At 45.0% G+C, this 17,682-nt stretch overlaps 1 protein-coding gene across 10 annotated transcripts in view; it reads right to left on the minus strand.

Annotated features, from left to right (window-relative positions):
* Positions 1 to 318: 318 nt before the first annotated feature.
* The window catches only part of PMS1 (PMS1 homolog 1, mismatch repair system component), a 122,508-nt gene continuing 105,144 nt past the window's right edge, over positions 319 to 17,682 (minus strand). For 9 of the 10 annotated variants that reach the window (XM_030579538.1, XM_030579535.1, XM_030579541.1 and 6 more), the window contains 2 exons: positions 5,720 to 5,880; positions 319 to 769 (listed from right to left, as the gene is read on the minus strand). In XM_030579538.1, coding sequence (XP_030435398.1) covers positions 569 to 769; positions 5,720 to 5,880 — 362 coding nt within the window. In that variant the 3' untranslated portion in view covers positions 319 to 568. Of the gene's footprint in view, positions 770 to 1,228; positions 1,457 to 5,719; positions 5,881 to 17,682 lie in introns of all 10 variants that reach the window. The other variant, XR_004002544.1, reaches the window with a different exon arrangement.

The raw sequence follows: 17,682 nt of genomic DNA on the forward strand, positions 1-17,682 counted from the left end.
ATCTGAAGCTGGCCCATTATGTTTCTTTTATATTCCTTTATTGTTTAGAGACTCAAAGTGGACGAAGTAATATCTTTTATTAGACCAGCTTCTACTGGCAAAAGATACAAGCTTTTGAGCATCACAGAACTCTTCTTCAGATCTGGGAAAGATAATCAGAGTGTCTATTACTTAGATCAGATTGAGAGGAATGTAGAAAGCAGTGTAAATTAACCCTCGGTAAGAGGTATATGACCAAGTAAGTAAGACTAAAGGGGTCCAGAGTTTGTTAGGTACACGCTCTACTGGCAAAACTATTAACACACTGAAAAAACACCATGACAGTTGCAAACATTTATTAACTAAATTCTTAATGGGAAAAATAGCAATGAGCTGTAGCAAATAAGTTTCTGTACATTATTCATAGTTTATTTTCAGTTTACAAATAGTAGCTGAACTTTAAAAAACAAAAGACATTGAACTAAAGACAGTGAAAAGCTGCTGTATAAAAACTTTGTAGAAAACAGGCTGACAATAGAGAGTACAGGTCATAATTACGGAGAAGAAATACAAACCCAAACAAAATGTTCTACTTTACTGAATAACTTCCTTGGATTTGTGCTTGTAACTTAAATTCTGGAATATCTGTTAAGTGATGAAAAAATGGACGACCATGAACACAGCCTTTATTTTCATTTCCAAGCTGTTGCTTCATCCTGTAAATTGTGTCCTCTACATCCTCTTTTGACATATACAAGGGTAGCTGCCGAGATATACGCACTGCTTCTCCCTATAGAGAGGAAACCCCCCCATTAATTTTATAGTGCTACCTTGTATCAGATTAACTTGTGGCTTCAATAAACTCAACAGGCAGTAGTAGTTTATTCCATTTTTCTCTTTTCTAGTGGTAAATTCTACTTCTTATTACCAGTATATTCAACCCCAGCATCTAAACTACAACTCTAAGCATAAGTCTTACAAGACATTTCAAGGTACTATGCAAGATATCAGGTAAGATCACGAAAAGAAAGAATAGCATCAAATGAACGTGTGTTGCCAATCTGTTGGTCATGTTTGTACTTTCTTTTAGGGTCCAATCTTACGAGATGCTGAGCACTTCTTGATCTTTTTAGCTTCCTTAATTTACTCACTTCATTGAAAGCTGACAACATACAAAACCTTAAGGTCTCTTTCAAGTAGCATTGCTAACTTGGTAATTTAATCATATTACTTAGCCAGTATTCCTTACCTCTTGCCTGCTGCTTTCCTTCACGCTATACAAAAATGAAGATGAGTTCAGGAATTTTTAAGCTTGAGCTACTTCATTCCTTCCCACAATTCAGGGATCCATCCCTTTTTCTCCCAGCCTGAAAGGTCCTGCATCATCATGCATTTCCCTCCAGCTACGAGGGCTGGATATAGCTCCTTCTGGAACTAGTAGTCAATACTGCCCCTTGGAGTTGCCAAAGGAGGGTCACTGGAGAAAAACGCAGAGTGTCCTGCTCAAATGTAGAGTTCAAAGACAAAGCTTGAACTGCCTATTTGGTAGTGTACTGCCATTACATCACCAAACTACCCTTAAGCCCACATCATTTTTTGTAATTGAATTTTAAAAAAATTATTGCAGGCTTTATGTCTCCCATTTAGTTTCTCTACGTGCCTACTATTCTTATTGCTGTGCAATACCTTTCCTTGTAACAGAAATGTTCACAGGCCCAACAAATGCCCCTGTCTGCTCTCCTTTGTTTCAGATAGATAATCTCTTGATGAATCTGTTCATCAAGACTTGTCTTAAAAAACTAGTCATACAGGCCCACATCCAGCATAAGAAAAGAAGGTTACTCACTCTGTGCAGTAACTAAGGTTCTTTGAGATGTGTGTCCCTGTGGGTACTCCACTTCAGGAGTCGGTGCATCTCGGTGCTGTTGATTGGAGATCTTTTGTAGCAGTGCCCGGTTGGGACACGCGTGCGCAGTTGATGTCTCATGGTGGCGTCGGAGTCTGCTTGGTGAGTGCGTGTTTCAACCCCCGCAGTTCCTTCTCCACCGTAGAGTCCTTTAAATCGAACTCCAAAGTAGAGGGGAGGAGGGTGGGTAGTGGAGCACCCACAGGGGGACACATCTCAAAGAACCTCAGTTACTCCACAAGGTGAGTAACTGCCTCTTCTTCTTCGAGTGGTGTCGCTGTGGGTGCTCCACTTCAGCTGAACGTAGAGCAGTACCCGCTATAATTGGGGGGACTTTGGAGTTGCGGGTTTGGTAGTGGCAGACAGTACTGTCTGATCTACTATAGTGTCCACTCTGGCGTTTTGTATGCTGATGTAGCGTTTGGCAAATGTATGGTCTGATGACCATGTAGCAGCTTTGCATATGTCAATAATGGATACGTTGTGTAGGAAAGCTACCAATGTTGACAAAGCTCGAGTGGAATGAGTTCTGATGCCATCAGGATGTTCAGTATTGTGGATCTGGTAGCAGGACCTAATGCAGTCAGAGATCCACTTGGAGAGCCGCCGTTTCGAAATAACAGCTCCTTTGGAGTGTTCTGCAGTAGATCCGAAGAGCCTAGGTGATTTACTAAATGATTTCGTTCTGTCCAATAGAAGGCAATCGCCTTTCTACATTGAGGGTATGAAGTGCCGTGTTTTGTGGGGTTTGGGGTAAAAAGTGGGGAGGTGTATCAGCTTTTTAAGGAGGAAAGAGAACAGCACCTTTGGCAGAAATATAGGGTGGGGTTACATCGTGATCTTGTCCTTAAATAAATTTGTGTACGGGGCCATGGGTGCACTTATTTCCCCAACCTGGGGAAATTTTCTCTCAAAATAGGGGAAGAGATTCAGCACTGCTCCAAGTTCTGTCTTCAGCCAAGGACGGTTGAGAAGGAACTTAGGGGGTTGAAACATGCATGCGCCAAACAGACTCCAACGAAGCTGTGAGACACCAACCGCGCACATGCATCCTGACCGAGCACTGCTACCGAAGATCTCCGATCAATGGCACCAGGATGCACTGAAACCTGAAGTGGAGCACCCACAAGCACACCACTTGAAGAAGAAAATAGACTGGTTGCTTGGTAGCTTGAGGACCATTTGGCAGATTTTAAATATGCCAAGGAATAATGGAAGACAAACTTTTCCACTTCCCCATCAGTTCCTGTCAGTTCTCCTAAACCCTAAATTGAAACGGGAAATGGCTTATCCAAGTACAAAACCACAGCCATTAGGCTAGTCATTCAAACAAAAGTGACCTTTTAACATTAGTGCTTGTGTGTGCACTTACTTCTCATCTCCCTCAATCATGGCTCTTATCAATATGTTTAATACACAAACAGGTAATTACTGCCCTTTGGATGGACAACTTTCAGCATGAACAATTTCATGTACAAATAATATATAGAATATTAGATAATTTGAAATATTTAACAATATACTGTTCCCCTCAGTGTTATGTCACTTTTCTTGCCTCTCCATAATGTGTTGATTGAAGATTTGTTATCTTAGGCCCCTATACAGGAAAACACTTGCAGTAGATACTTAAGTCCACCCCTATTTAAGTACATGCTAAAGTGCTTTCTTGAATAGAGATGCTTTCTCAACTTGGGGTTTAAGCTTGTACATATATATGTGTGTGTGTGTACATGTACAGCTAATGATTAAATACTGTGGGACAAATCCTGCCTTGTTTCTCTGGAGGTGCAGAGGGTCCACTGGCAGTTCTGCTGTCCATAGGTGGGCACACAAAGGTGAGCAACCATGGGAAAAGCATATAGAGGAAAAGTGAGTTAAGAAGAGGTGTGGCATGAGTACGCCACAGTCTGAGGGGAAAGAAACCTTCTTTCCTTTGCCCTGAAGCTAACAAAACAAAATTTTAAAAGATAAGACTATTATTCCTGAATTTATGCAACTAAAACTTCTATAATTCGATTTTGTGGCTAGCAATAATGGAAAAGTTCTTCACCAAATTCTTTTTACTCATTATTATTTTATCTACCTCTATTATATCTCTACTCTCTCAAGCTTCTCTTTGCATGAATTATAGAAATTTTATTTATTTTTTGTAAGAAAACTGTGCACTTTCAGATTGTTTGAAAACTGTGTGCATCTCATTATGATTTATTTAAACTTTAGATGTAGGTCTATTTTCCCTACGTTGAGCCCTTAAATAATTTCATAATTACCAGATTACTTATGGTGGACCTATGACACTGGCAGACCCGGTGCCAACTCATGCCAAGGCCCCTAGGCCTCACTGAACAATGATAAATGTATAGCTGGAAATCAGTCTGTCTCACTTGTGTGTTACTATTGTTAAAATAAGTATTAGAGTTATAGAGAAGTATTTATTCTTGGACTTTATGAAATTCTTGTGAGTTGCTGCATATATTAATTTCATTAGAATATCTGTATCTTGTGTTATAAGGTAATATGCAAGTCTTTGCTTTGTAACTATAAAAGTGTATGCTATGAAATTGAAAACCCCCACATTCAGGAGAAAAGCATGACTAAGTGTGAAAAACTAGTTTACCATAAGTAGTGTCATCTCCTGCCCAACAAAAGAAGGCCCATGGACACCAGACAAACCATTGTGGAACATCAGCAGACAAAAGACTTTGTTGATTGCTCCTCCCCATGAAGAGGGGACATGCACAAACCTTCCTTCCATCACAGTTAGAACTTGGCGGGGAAGGGAATAAAAATCCCTTACAAGAAGAATCTGTATCACTGTGCTGTTTGGCATTTGGAGAGGGCAATATTTCTAAGTATAAGCAAGGGATCTCCAAGCTGCTTAGCTTGGGTTAATCCTACACGACATAAAGAGCTTGTGCATTACGGCAGCTTCTATTACGTTTTGAAACCTAAGACTAACTCATTTGTGTATGTATGTTCACCTGCTTTAACCTTGTAAATAGCTCTAATTACTTGTTCCTAGTTAATAAACCAATAGTTAGTTTATCGCAGGATTGGCTACAAGCATTGTCTTTGCTGAGAGATCTAAAGTACAATTGACCTGGGGTATGTGACTGGTCATCTGAGTAACCTGAATATTATTGTGATTTTTGGTGTAAGGCACTGTCTGTCTATTGTCTGGGTGCCCAAGGGGACTGTCTGTGACTCCATATTAAGGCTGTTATAGTGCTTCAGGAGTCCACACTTGATACTTGGTTGGCAAAGTCTAATGATAGAACACATAACCAGTTTGGGGTTTGTGGCCTGGTTTGTAACAATCTGCCTGAGGTTGGCATCCACGTTTGAGCCATTCCAGACAGCTTGGCAGGAGTTAAGAATTTGTGGCTGTGATACATAAGAAGGAACCAATCACTTTCTGGAAACTGTAAACAATTTTATGATGGGACTGCGCTGTAACCTGGAGAACTGCCTCTTTATAGTGTTTCTATATAAAGTCTTATCAGGTCAGAGTTCATTTATTCAAACTGCATTTCTTCTTTGAAAACTGCCAACATAAAGAGAGTACCTTCTTACTGAAATATGCTTCCTGAGCGTATTCAGAGTGATGTCTGATGATTGACATGACCAACATGTTCTTACACCTTTTAGCACAGCCAATTCAACTGAGAGACAGTATGTTGGATTTTATTGTTTCTTGTTCATCATCATGAGTCTCTCATCAGAATAGAATTGCATTTAATTAATGCCAAAAGCTAGAAAGACTTTCAATTGGCTTCAGCAGTTTATTTAAAAATAAGATGACCAATACCTGAAAGCAAACCTGCTATTTCTTACCTCCAAGTAGTTTATCACTTTGAGAGGTCTACACTCATATACTTCCTTTGCATTTTTGTTTATCACAGCATTCAGAATTTCTTTTAAATCTGATATACCATAGAATGGCAGACAATTAGCCATTCCTTCTATTTCCAGCTGGTTTTCTATAGCTGAATGTCCTGGCAATAAGAAAAGAAAATAATTAGTATTCCTGATATCAATAAATAACATCTATGTTACACGCTGTTTTGATTTATATCCCAGAATAAGCCCAATGAAAATAAAACTGATGTAAAAACGCTTAGTAAACTAGTCATTAGAATTCAATACAGTTAAGACAATTAATTTTGCCTTCCTTGGAATGATAGCATGACCTCCTCCTGGGTTTCTTATTAATCATATGTCATGAGTGCCTTTTCACACCACGTGCCACAGTTTACTTGAGTTCAAATCCTGGTTAGAACTGTTTAAATGCTTATACCACTTTACAGTATTTCCTCTTTGGGCAGGCATTTTAATCCCATAACTTTTATTAAAACAAATTAAATTAAGTGAATACGTAAAGATTTCAGCTTCTACAATTTGTTTTTATGAACAGTGTGCTGATGCTAGTTGCTATGCAAATGGTTTAAACATCCATCTAACTCAAGCTCAATTCTTTGGGACAGATTCAATTCCCATTGAAATCAAAAGCAGTCTTTCCATTGAATTCCGCTACCACAGAGATTGAAGAACCCAAGCCCTCACAACTGAACCTTTCCACAGGGCCCTCAACATCCATCAAGGGATTGCCACCATGGCAACTGGACCACCTGAATAAGGACCTCCAGGGCAAAGACCATCTTATTAATGTAACTACCTAATCCCCAGCAAAAAAACTCAACTCCCTACACAAGTGGTCCCCAACCTTTTCAGAGGGGTGGGTGCCAGACAACTAGCCACCAAGGACCGTGGCCGCCAGACAATCAGCCGCCGAAATGCTGCCGTGAAGCGGCAACGTCAAGAGGCATTGCTATGAAATGCCGCCGAAATTTGGCGGGATTTTGGCAGTAGAGCTTGATATTGCCACTTCTCAGCAGCATTTCGGTGGCTGCTTGTCCGGCAGCCAGTAGGTGGGCGCACATGGATGTCATGGCGCCAACGGGCACCACGTTGGGGACCCATGTCCTAAACCATGGGAATCCAAATCTTTAAACAAATCCAGACACCCACCCTACTATCAAATTAATTCCACCCAGGCACCCTCCTTCCATCCCAACATACACTTTTCTTTTCTTTAGGGCTCAACCTCTGCTCACCTCATTTCCCACTCAACAAATCCCCTAAAAATAGCATAAACCTTACTCCTGCTAGTATCTATCTCAGACTCACAAAGGAACAGGGTTCATGACAATCTCAATCCATTCCCCTGTGCCCACTGAGTTTGAGAAACAGGACATTGAATGGGGAAACAGGAAAAGCGTTCATAATGAAAATCAATCCAATTCATTGTTGTACTCTAAGTTGTCCCATGTAAGATAATTTTACGTAACAGGCTGAGTTGGACTTATTTCTGAAAGTCAGCAGAAGACGGAGACACAGGGTACGTCTATACTTTGAGCCGAAGGCATAATTTGCAACACAAGGTGACATTCTCTGATCGAGCTAACATGCTAAAACTGCAGTATAGTTGGGAAGGCGCAAGCGGCAGGAGGGGCTAGCTGCCCAGAGTACATACATAGCATCCTGGACAGGTATGTATTCAGCATGGCTAGCCCCTCCCACCACAGCAGCTACACTCTATTTTTAGCACACCAGTTCGATTAGAGATAGAGTATGTCTCCTCAAGCTAGAAATGACAACTTCCAGCTCCAAGTACAGACATACCATTAGATGGTACAAACTAAAATAAGGGCTGGTCTAACGTTGAAAACTTACACTGACATAGCTATGTCTCTCAGCGGTGTGAAAAATCCATACCTTGGAGACACTTAGCTATGCCAGCCTAACCTCCAGTGTAGCCAGAGACAGGTTGATTGAAGAATTTTTCAGTTAACTCTGTATGACAGGGTGCTGGGCTGGGACTCCTGAGGGAGTTAGATTGGAGCTGCCTAGAGAAACCTGCATCTGATTAGGCTGGAAGCTGTTTCCCCTTTGCCAATCAGCCTGAGGCTGCATAAAAGCCTCAGGGGCAGGAAGCCGAAGAGGGGGCAGATAGAAAGGGGGGGCAGAAACCGGAGAATGGAAGGAGAGGGGTAGCTCTTCCCTCCTGGCTGCAGAGATTGAGACGTCCTTAAGGCTAAAATCCCCTAGCTGTAGATGGTGAGAAGGTGGTGGGATTGCATGCTATAAATAAACTGCGCCAGTGATTGCTGAGCCAGGACCAAGGGAAGCCCTACTATGCCCTGTTACCCCTAGCTGCCGCCTATTGGGGAGGTGGATTAAATATAATGAGGGGAGACCCCCTCCCATCGGTGTAGTGTCTACAATGAAGCACCACAGTGGTGCAGACTAAGTTAAAAGAACAGTGAAGAGGGGTCTTTAAGGCTCCTGATAAAGTCACAAGTTAATATAACAACAAACTGAAATATCCTATTCATGGGAGGAAATGTTTACAGCTGAAATCACAGAAACGTGTTTTAATTGCTTAATATTAATCTAATGAGGTTGCTATCCCTTTTTTGCACATTATTTATCTGGTGATCACAAAATGGTAGTGAGAGGTTTGTGCATGCTGAAAGCAGCAAGCTTAACTATCGTCACTGGCACCTCCATAGTCTCCTGAGACCCAGATCAAGCCAGACAGAGAGAGAACCAATGACATTCCCACCTTCACTGGCTTCGGCTAAATCCTGACCATCACTTTGAACTTAGGTTTCTGCTCTCACTAACAAATGACTAATTTTCAACAGACTAAAAATGTGGCTCTCTCATTGCTGCCAGTGTCCCTCTTCCTTTTCCAAACAAAGCCCTCATGATGAACTTTGGAGCATTTTCTCTCACTGGCCATGAAAAACTGCTTCCTTGCAGCTGCCTCACCTAGATCAGGTGGCACTACAAAGATGTCTTTTTTCCACTCAACATCAAATATATCAAGCTTCAAAAAATTAGAAAAAGACCGTTACTCACCTTTGTAACTGTTCTTCGAGATGTGTTGCTCATATCCATTCCAGTTAGGTGTGCGCGCCGCATGTGCACGCTCGTCGGAAGATTTTTACCCTAGCAACTCCAGTGGGTCAGCAGGTCGCCCACTGGAATGGTGCCGCCATGGCGCTGGATATATATCCCTGCCGACACGTCCCGCTCCTCAGTTCCTTCTTGCCGGCTACTCCGACAGTGGGGAAGGAGGGCAGGTGTGGAATGGATATGAGCAACACATCTCGAAGAACAACAGTTACAAAGGTGAGTAACCGTCTTTTCTTCTTCGAGTGATTGCTCATATCCATTCCAGTTAGGTGATTCCCAAGCCTTACCTAGGCGGTGGGGTTGGAGTGAGATGTCGCAGAGTGCAATACGGTGGAGCCGAAGGCTGCGTCATCCTTAGACTGCTGAACCACGGCATAGTGGGAGGCAAAGGTGTGGACCGAGGACTAGGCCGCGGCACGACAGATTTCATGAATGGGCACGTGAACGAGGAAAGCAGCTGATGATGCTTGAGCCCTGGTGGAGTGCGCAGTCACGTGGCCCGATGGGACATGAGCCAAGTCGTAACAGGTGCAGATGCATGACATTACCCAGGAGGAAATCCGCTGCGAGGAGATAGGAAGCCCCTTGATCCACTCAGCCACCGCGACAGAGTTGCGGGGTTTTGCGGAATGGCTTAGTTCGCTCTATATAAAAAGCAAGCACTCTACGAATGTCTAGGGAGTGTAGCTGCTGCTCCTTGCGAGACGAAGGCGGTTTTGGGAAGAAGACAGGGAGGAAGATCTCCTGGTTAACGTGGAAGGCCGATACCACTTTGGGGAGAAAGGCCGGATGCGGTCGTAACTGCACCTTGTCCCTGTGGAACACAGTATACGGGGGGTCCACCGTGAGGGCCCGAAGTTCCGAAAACCTTCTCGCGGACGTGATGGCCACCAGGAAAGTGGTTTTCCATGAGAGGTAGAGAAGGGAGCAAGTTGCTAACGGATCAAAAGGAGGGGACATGAGTCTGGCAAGAACCAAGTTAAGGTCCCATGTTGGGGCAGGGCGGCGTACCTGAGGGTAGAGACGCTCTAGGCCCTTAAGGAACCTAGACACCATCGGATGAGAAAACACCGAGAGGCCATCCTCTCCTGGGTGGAATGTAGAGATGGCCGCCAAGTGGACCCTCAGAGATGATACCGCCAAGCGCTGTTGTTTGAGGGACCAGAGGTAATCCAAGATGTTGGATATGGAGACCTCGGCGGGAAGGAAGTTCCGCTCCATGCACCAGCACGCGAAGTGCTTCCACTTGGCCAAATATGTAGCTCTAGTGGAAGGCTTCCTGCTACCCAGGAGTACCTGCTGCACTGGGGTGGAGCAATGCAGCTCAGAGTGAGTCAGCCATGCAGGAGCCATGCCATGAGGTGAAGCGACTGAAGGTCCGGGTGACGGAGCTTGCCATGGTCCTGGGTGATCAGGTCCAGGTGAAGAGGCAGGGGAACAGGGTTGGCTATGGATAGGTATAGCAACATGGTGTACCAGTGCTGTCGAGGCCATGCTGGAGCTATCATGATCAAGCGGGCTTTGTCCCTGCGTGCTTTCAGTAGGACCCTGTGGACGAGTGGAAACGGTGGAAAGGCGTAGAGCAGATGCGTCGTCCACGGCACCAGGAAGGCGTCCACCACTGAACCCGGTGAGAGGCCTTGAAAGGAGCAGAACGTCTGGCATTTCCTGTTCCCTCGGGTTGCGAAGAGATCTATCCGGGGAAAACACTTCCAGAAAAGCAAAAGAGCAACGTCCGGGCGAAGCGACCATTTGTGGGAAAGGAAGGATCTGCTGAGGCGATCCGCCAGCGTGTTCCGAACTCCTGGGAGAAAGGATGCGATGAGGTGTATAGAATGGGCTATGCAGAAGTCCCACAGTCGTAAGGTTTCCTGACACAGGGGCGAAGATCTTGTGCTGCCCTGTTTGTTTATATAGTGCATGGCTGTTGTGTTGTCGGTGAATCCGACACACAACGGCCCTGCAAGTGTTGTCGGAACGTCTGACAAGCGAGGCGGACTGCTCTCAGCTCCCGGACGTTGATGTGGAGGTCCAGTTCGTGAGGGGACCAATGGCCTTGGGTGCGTAGGTGCCCGAGATGAGCCCCCCAATCGAGGGATGATGCGTCCGTTGTGAGGGACGCCGAGGGCTGGGGCGGGTGGAACGAGAGCCCCGCACACACCATGGAGGGATCCAGCCACCACTGCAAGGAGTCTAGCACGGTCGAGGGAATGGTGACGACCATGCCCATAGGATCCCTGGCCGGACGGTATTGCGAGTTGAGCCAGGATTGGAGGGGCCATAGGCGCAGCCTTGTGTAGTTCGTTACGAACATGCAGGCTGCCATATGGCCCAAGAGAGCGAGGCAAGTGCGTACCGAAGTTAGCAGGGCCGCTTGCAGCCTGCGGATGATGGTCGTCAGAGCCTGGAACCGTTGCAGTGGTAGGCAGGCTTTGGCAAGAGTCAAGTCCAAGGTGGCACCAATAAACTCTATCCTCTGAGTGGGGATTAGAGTCGATTTTTCCACATTGATCATTAGACCTAGATGTAGGAAAAGGTCCTTGACAATGCGGACGTGACTGAGGACTCGTGTCTCGGAGGTCCCGCGGATAAGCCAGTCGTCTAGATACGGAAAGACGTGTATCCGACTGCAGCGAAGGTGGGTGGCGACTACAGCCATACATTTGGTGAATACTCTTGGGGCTGCAGAGAGGCCGAACGGGAGGACCGCAAACTGAAAATGCTGCCGGTTGACCACAAACCGGAAGAACCTCCTGTGAGGTGGGAAGATGGCTATGTGGAAGTAGGCATCTTGCATGTCGAGGGCGGCATACCAGTCTCCAGGATCCAGGGATGGGATAATGGTCCCCAGGATACCATACGGAACTTCAACTTTACCATGTATCTGTTGAGTTCCTGCAGATCAAGGATTGGTCTGAGACCTCCCTTCGCCTTGGGGATCAGGAAGTAGCGGGAATAAAACCCCTTGCCTCGCTCGTGCTCCGGTACCTCCTCTATGGCTCCTTTGGCGAGGAGTGTTAGCAGCTCCTGTAGGAGGAGCTGCTCGTGAGAGGGGTCCCTGAAGAGGGACGAGGGAGGGAGGTGGAAAGGGGGGTTTGAAATAAATTGCAGATTGTATCCAGGTTCCAACGCGCGTAGGACCCAACAATCTTATGTTAGCTGGGACCACGCAGGGAGGAAAAAGGAAAGCCGGTTGGAAAAGTGTGGGGACGGATCCTTTAAAGAAACTGGTACAATGCCCTCGGGCGCACCTTCAAAAGGAAGGTTTTGGCCCGGAGGAAGGCTTGGAGGAGCTTTGGTTCTGGCCCCCTTGGTTGCCTGATTGCCTCCGGCAGCCGTTCCTGCCTCGCCGTCTGGCGAAGTCTTGTCTCTGCCGGGGCTGAGGGTAAGGGTGGTGCTGTTGGGGTCGGAAGGGCCTGCGCTGAGTTACAGGCATGTGCATCCCTAACGAGCGCATAATGACCCTGTTGTCTTTTAGGCTCTGCAGCCTAGGGTCAGTTTTGTCCGAGAACAGCCCTTGACCCTCGAATGGAAGGTCTTGTATAGTGTGCTGGAGTTCCAGGGGGAGGCCGGAGACCTGCAGCCACGAGATACGGCGCATAGTCACACCAGAGGCCAGAGTCCTGGCGGCTGAGTCTGCGGCATCCAGGGAAGGTTGGAGGGAAGTTCTTGCGACATTTTTCCCCTCGTCGAGGATCGCCAAGAACTCCTGCCGTGCCGTGCGGAAGCAGCTCCTTAAATTTGTCCGCTGCCGCCCACGTGTTGTAGCTATAGCGGCTAAGGAGGGCTTGCTGGTTGGACACCCAGAGCTGGAGGGCTCTCGCAGAGTAAACTTTACGCCCAAGCAAGTCCATGCACCTCGCGTCCTTTGATTTAGGGGCTGGGGCCTGCTGGACATGGTGCTCCCTCTCGTTAACCGACTGGACGACGAGGGAGCAAGGAGGAGGATGTACATATAAATATTCATAGCCTTTTGATGGCACCATGTATTTGCACTCTACTCCTCGCGCAGCGGGCAGAACAGAGGCCGGAGACTGCCATATTGTAGTGGCATTGGCCTGTATGGTTTTGATAAATGGGAGAGCCACTCTAGTGGGGGCATCGGATGACAATATGTCCACCACTGGGTCTTGGACCTCTGGGACCTCCTCGGCTTGTAAGTTCATGTTCTGTGCAATATGCCTGAGGAGGTCCTGGTGGGCCCTGAGGTCAATTGGAGAAGGGCTGGTCGACAAGGTTCCAGCTACAGCCTCGTCAGGGGAGGATGAAGATGAGAGACCTGGAACGAGTGGGTCTGATGAGGGCTCCACCTGAAGCATCGTGTCCGTCTCCCTGGGGAGCTCGGAATCCTGAGGCTGGGTCAACCCTTCCTCCATAGTAGGAGGGGGAGGGCGGGTAATTGTGGCCTCCGGTGCCCTGTGTTCTGAGGCCGTCAAGCGTGGTGGACCTGGGGGAGGGCCTTGGGCCTGATGGTACGCCAGGGCGTCCAGAATCACCACTGCTGCGGACCATGATCTTGAGGCTGGAGGAGCGCTGTCAGCGTATGGTGCCGAGGACGGAGGGTTAAGGGCTGCCTCCATAAGGAGAGTCTTTAACCGAAAGTCCCTCTCCTTTTTAGTCCGCGGCTTAAAGGCCTTGCAAATGCGGCACTTGTTGGAGATGTGCGATTCCCCGAGGCACTTTAAGCAAGAGTCGTGGGGATCACTTGTGGTCATCGGCTTTATACAGGCCGAGCACGGTTTAAACCCTGGTGAACCGGGTATGGGCCCGGGCACCGGGTGCGGGGAAGGGCTAGAGCCCAAACCCCGCTAAACTATGTACAACAACTAACTAACAACTATAAATTATAAAACTAATTATACTATGAACTAAGTCAACTATACACAACAAGTGATCAGATGAACGAAGAGAAGCGAGGGAAGTGGAGGACAGCTAAGCCGCACGCCACTGTTCCAATGACCGACACGGGTGGTAAGAAGGAACTGAGGAGCGGACGGGTCGGCAGGGGTATATATCCAGCGCCATGGCGGCGCCACTCCAGGGGGCGACCTGCCGACCCACCGGAGTTGCTAAGGTAAAAATCTTCCGACGAGCGCGCACACCTAACTGGAATGGATATGAGCAATCACTCGAAGAAGAATTTAGTTATTCAGTGGGCAGTGGGAACAGAGTTCACCATGGGAGCTTTTGATCATTAAAAAAATGAGAGCTAGGAAGCTGTATCACAGATGTCACATTGTAAACTTTGGCTAGTAAGGCTTATGAGACAGCTAGCTTGCAAACTGAATGAACGGAGGGGTGGGAAACATTTTTTCTACAATGTAGAATGTGACTGGATATTGGGGGCGGGGGGGGGGATGAGAGATAAATTGACTTAATTTTGCCTATAGGAAATGAACTATATTTTTGTTCCCTGAAATATTTTGACTTAGAGTGTAAATGCTTTCAGCAATCTTCTAATATCCAATTTATAATATAGAGCTTTCTGATCTATTAACTGTATATACTCCAGTCATATTTGCTGAATAAGCCACACCTTTTTCAGACAAACACTTTAAAAGCTGAGAGAACAATCACTGCTATCTGAGGCTCAGACTGAAGGAAAAAAACCCACCAGCTATTGTGCAAATGCTATTAGTGTGACACTTAACTCCGTATGATATGGCATCCTGTCCTAAAATAAAGAAACACAAGGACAGTCTCATGCTAAATCAACCAAATATATAAAATAACACATTCAACTTACATTAAAAAGGACATTATGGCTGCAAAGTCAAGCACTCACAAGCTAGGAAAAATGCCAGAACTGAGGCTGCCTGTGCTACCTTAATGTGGCTTCCTTCTGTTTATGCATTTTGACACAGTCTCTAATTACATGAGCACATTCTATTTTTTCCACAGGACCCCTGCCTCATTCAGTGCACAGACTGGAACTCCTCTGCGGATGAATAAGGGCTGTGCAGTGAAGGAGGCTGTTGTCTGTCGGAAAAAAAATAAAAATGAATTTTTCCCTCACTTGATTCTTGGAACCAACTAAACCATTTTAATTGACCATTTTCCAGAACAATTTAGGCTGAGGCAGACATCTGGCATGGAAAATTTCAGCTTGCATATATTCCAAAGCCAGAAAGGGAGTGTAGGCCATAGGACTATCCCAAAATAATTCTGAGAGCATATCTTTTTAGAAAAATATCCAATCTTGATTTTAAAATAGTCACTGATGGAGAATCCCCCACAATCCTCAGTAAATTAGTCCAGTAATTAATTATAATAAAAAATGTATGCCTTATTTCCAGTCTGAATTTGTATACCTTCAACTTCCATCCACTGGATAGTGTTATACTTTTCTCTGCTAGATTAAGAGCCTGTTATTAAAAATTTGTTCCCTATGTAGATACTTACACACTGTAATCACGTCACCCATTAACCATCTCTTTGCTAAGCTAAATAGACTCAAGGAGCTCAATCTACCAATATATGGCATGTTTTCTAATCTTTTCTCACAGCTCGTCTCTGAATCCTCTCCAATTTATCAACATCCTTCTTGAATTGTGGACACCAGAACTGGACACAGTATTCCAGCAGGGATTGCACCAGTGCCAAAAACAGAGATAAAATAACCTCTATTCCTGCTTGAGATTCCCCTGTTTCTGCATCCAAGGATTGCATTACCTATTTTGCCCCCAGCGTCACAATGGGAACTCACGTTCCCTTGTCAATTATCTACAATTACTAACTTTTGATTTACATTCATTACCGTCAACTTCTCCTTTCTTCCATTTGTTGTTTTTTATTATTATTATTTTTTTACAGCTGCCTTCACTTTCCCTCTAAACCAGGCTGTTTTGTTAACCAGTTTGGGCCTTCTTCCTCAATTGTGGCTTTCTGGGCATCTAGTAAAGTATTCTTAAATGATTCCCAATTATCATTCACATTTTTTCTGATTAAGAGTTGGATGGTTAAAGTTTGGCAAAGTTATAAGCAACTGAAAACAGGTCTTATAATGGGAAGTTTCAGAGGAAACAAATGGATTGTTTTGAGTTCTCAGAATTCCAAGATGGACTAGTCTAGGGTTGGTCTGCAGGTAATTTTATCTAGAGAATAAAAAATATCTATATCTATAAATAAAATAATCTCAACTGCCTACCTTGCAGCTGAAGTGAGTAATGAGAAAGGTGAGCTAGAGTGTATCAGTAATTAAGATGACACCAAGCTTGCATGCATATCTGAAAAGTAGCTTTAATGAGTGCTTGCAATGGAAATGGACCCTGGCAAACTTCAAGGACCTACTAATAAGCATTCTGTATCTGGGAGGCCAGCACAAACAACTATGAAAAAGGAGCAAATGAGGAACTGGCCCCTTTTTCAGGAAGAAGTCACTGGGTTGGGATCTGCTAAAGAATGTCCTGGATTAAATTCCATGTACTTGTTGTTATTGACTTATTGCGTATTGATTTAACCAGTTTGCCAACAGCCTCTGTTCAGGCTATATGTGGCCCAAAAGGAAGAACAGTGTTCTCCTGGAGGGACAGAACATACTGGTAACTGGCCTTTCACTAATGACTTTCTCCGGCATCTTTTCTGGACCTGTCCTTGAAGGTTTTCACATGTTACACTACATCTGTCATCACTCTACATAGGCATGATGTGGTAGCACATGAAGCTACAGCATTTCCATCAGCTCTTATAGTGAATCTCTCCCATGGATTAAGTGAATTGCCATCTAGGCACCGCACCCCAAGAAACTAGCCTCCTTGGGCACTATGATAGAGGAAATATCTGCTATTGATTTGCCTCTGAGAAGCCTGTCTTTGGATTTCCACTGATGGTGGGATGGCTGTAAATCATCCACTGTAAAAGTATACCCACTCCCTACTTCTGGGCTATTAAGGTAATAAATGAGAAAGGTTTGTGGTATGATATAGATTCTATTGGAGAGCAGACTGACACGGGTTCTAAAATAGCTCTGCCATTGATCCCAAACTGAGTGCTAGGAAAAAGATGATGATCCTGAAGCAAAGGCAGATCAGTGTTCAAATCTTAAAACTGCCTTGCTGGCTCTCCAAAGTGTCCCCAATCCATTGCACAGCAAAGCAGGAGGCATCTAAGCTACTGGCTGCAGGAGCAAGCAAAGAGCTACTGAACTCTATATATGTTGGGAGTGGTAAGCACTAGCAAAGGCTGCTGGGTTTAAGGAAGTCCCACCAAAACACTGACTTGCATGCCAGAAAATCAAAGAACAGCGACTTCCATTCCAGAAGATCAAAGAACAGCGAGGCAGGAAAAGGGCATGGATTCTGGGGCCTTTCTTGAGCTGCTGAGATGTTGAGGATACTAAAGCCCACCATAGATATTTTATTTATTTTTTTCTTATGCAAAAATTTAAAGGTTTTCCATTGTTTACTGTGGCAAAGAAGCCTTGCAAAAGACTCTTTCACAGCATCTGATCCAGCTCTCATTGAAGTCAACTAGAGTTTTTTTATTGATACCAGTGGAATATAGAGCAGGCCTACAGAGAACAAAAGAGTAACCATTCTTGTCTTTCATAGACCTGGTTAGTTTAGCAAGTGTGCCAACAAGGAAAGCTTCACATTTCAAAGAAAACAAAAACAACTCTGTCCTTATTCAGCTGCACTGCACAGGGATATCCATGAATTATGATTCTAGTCTACAACAATAGCTTCAATACAGGAAAGACTTTTATGAAAATAAATCTTAAGTGTTATGATGTAGGTCAATGTCATCAAAGCAGAGCATGAGTGTAACGAAGTCCTCTGCAAAACATATAATGAGTGCTTCATACATCACAAGTGGTA

This window comes from Gopherus evgoodei, chromosome 11, assembly GCF_007399415.2.
Source record: "Gopherus evgoodei ecotype Sinaloan lineage chromosome 11, rGopEvg1_v1.p, whole genome shotgun sequence".
Taxonomy (NCBI): Eukaryota; Metazoa; Chordata; order Testudines; family Testudinidae; genus Gopherus; species Gopherus evgoodei.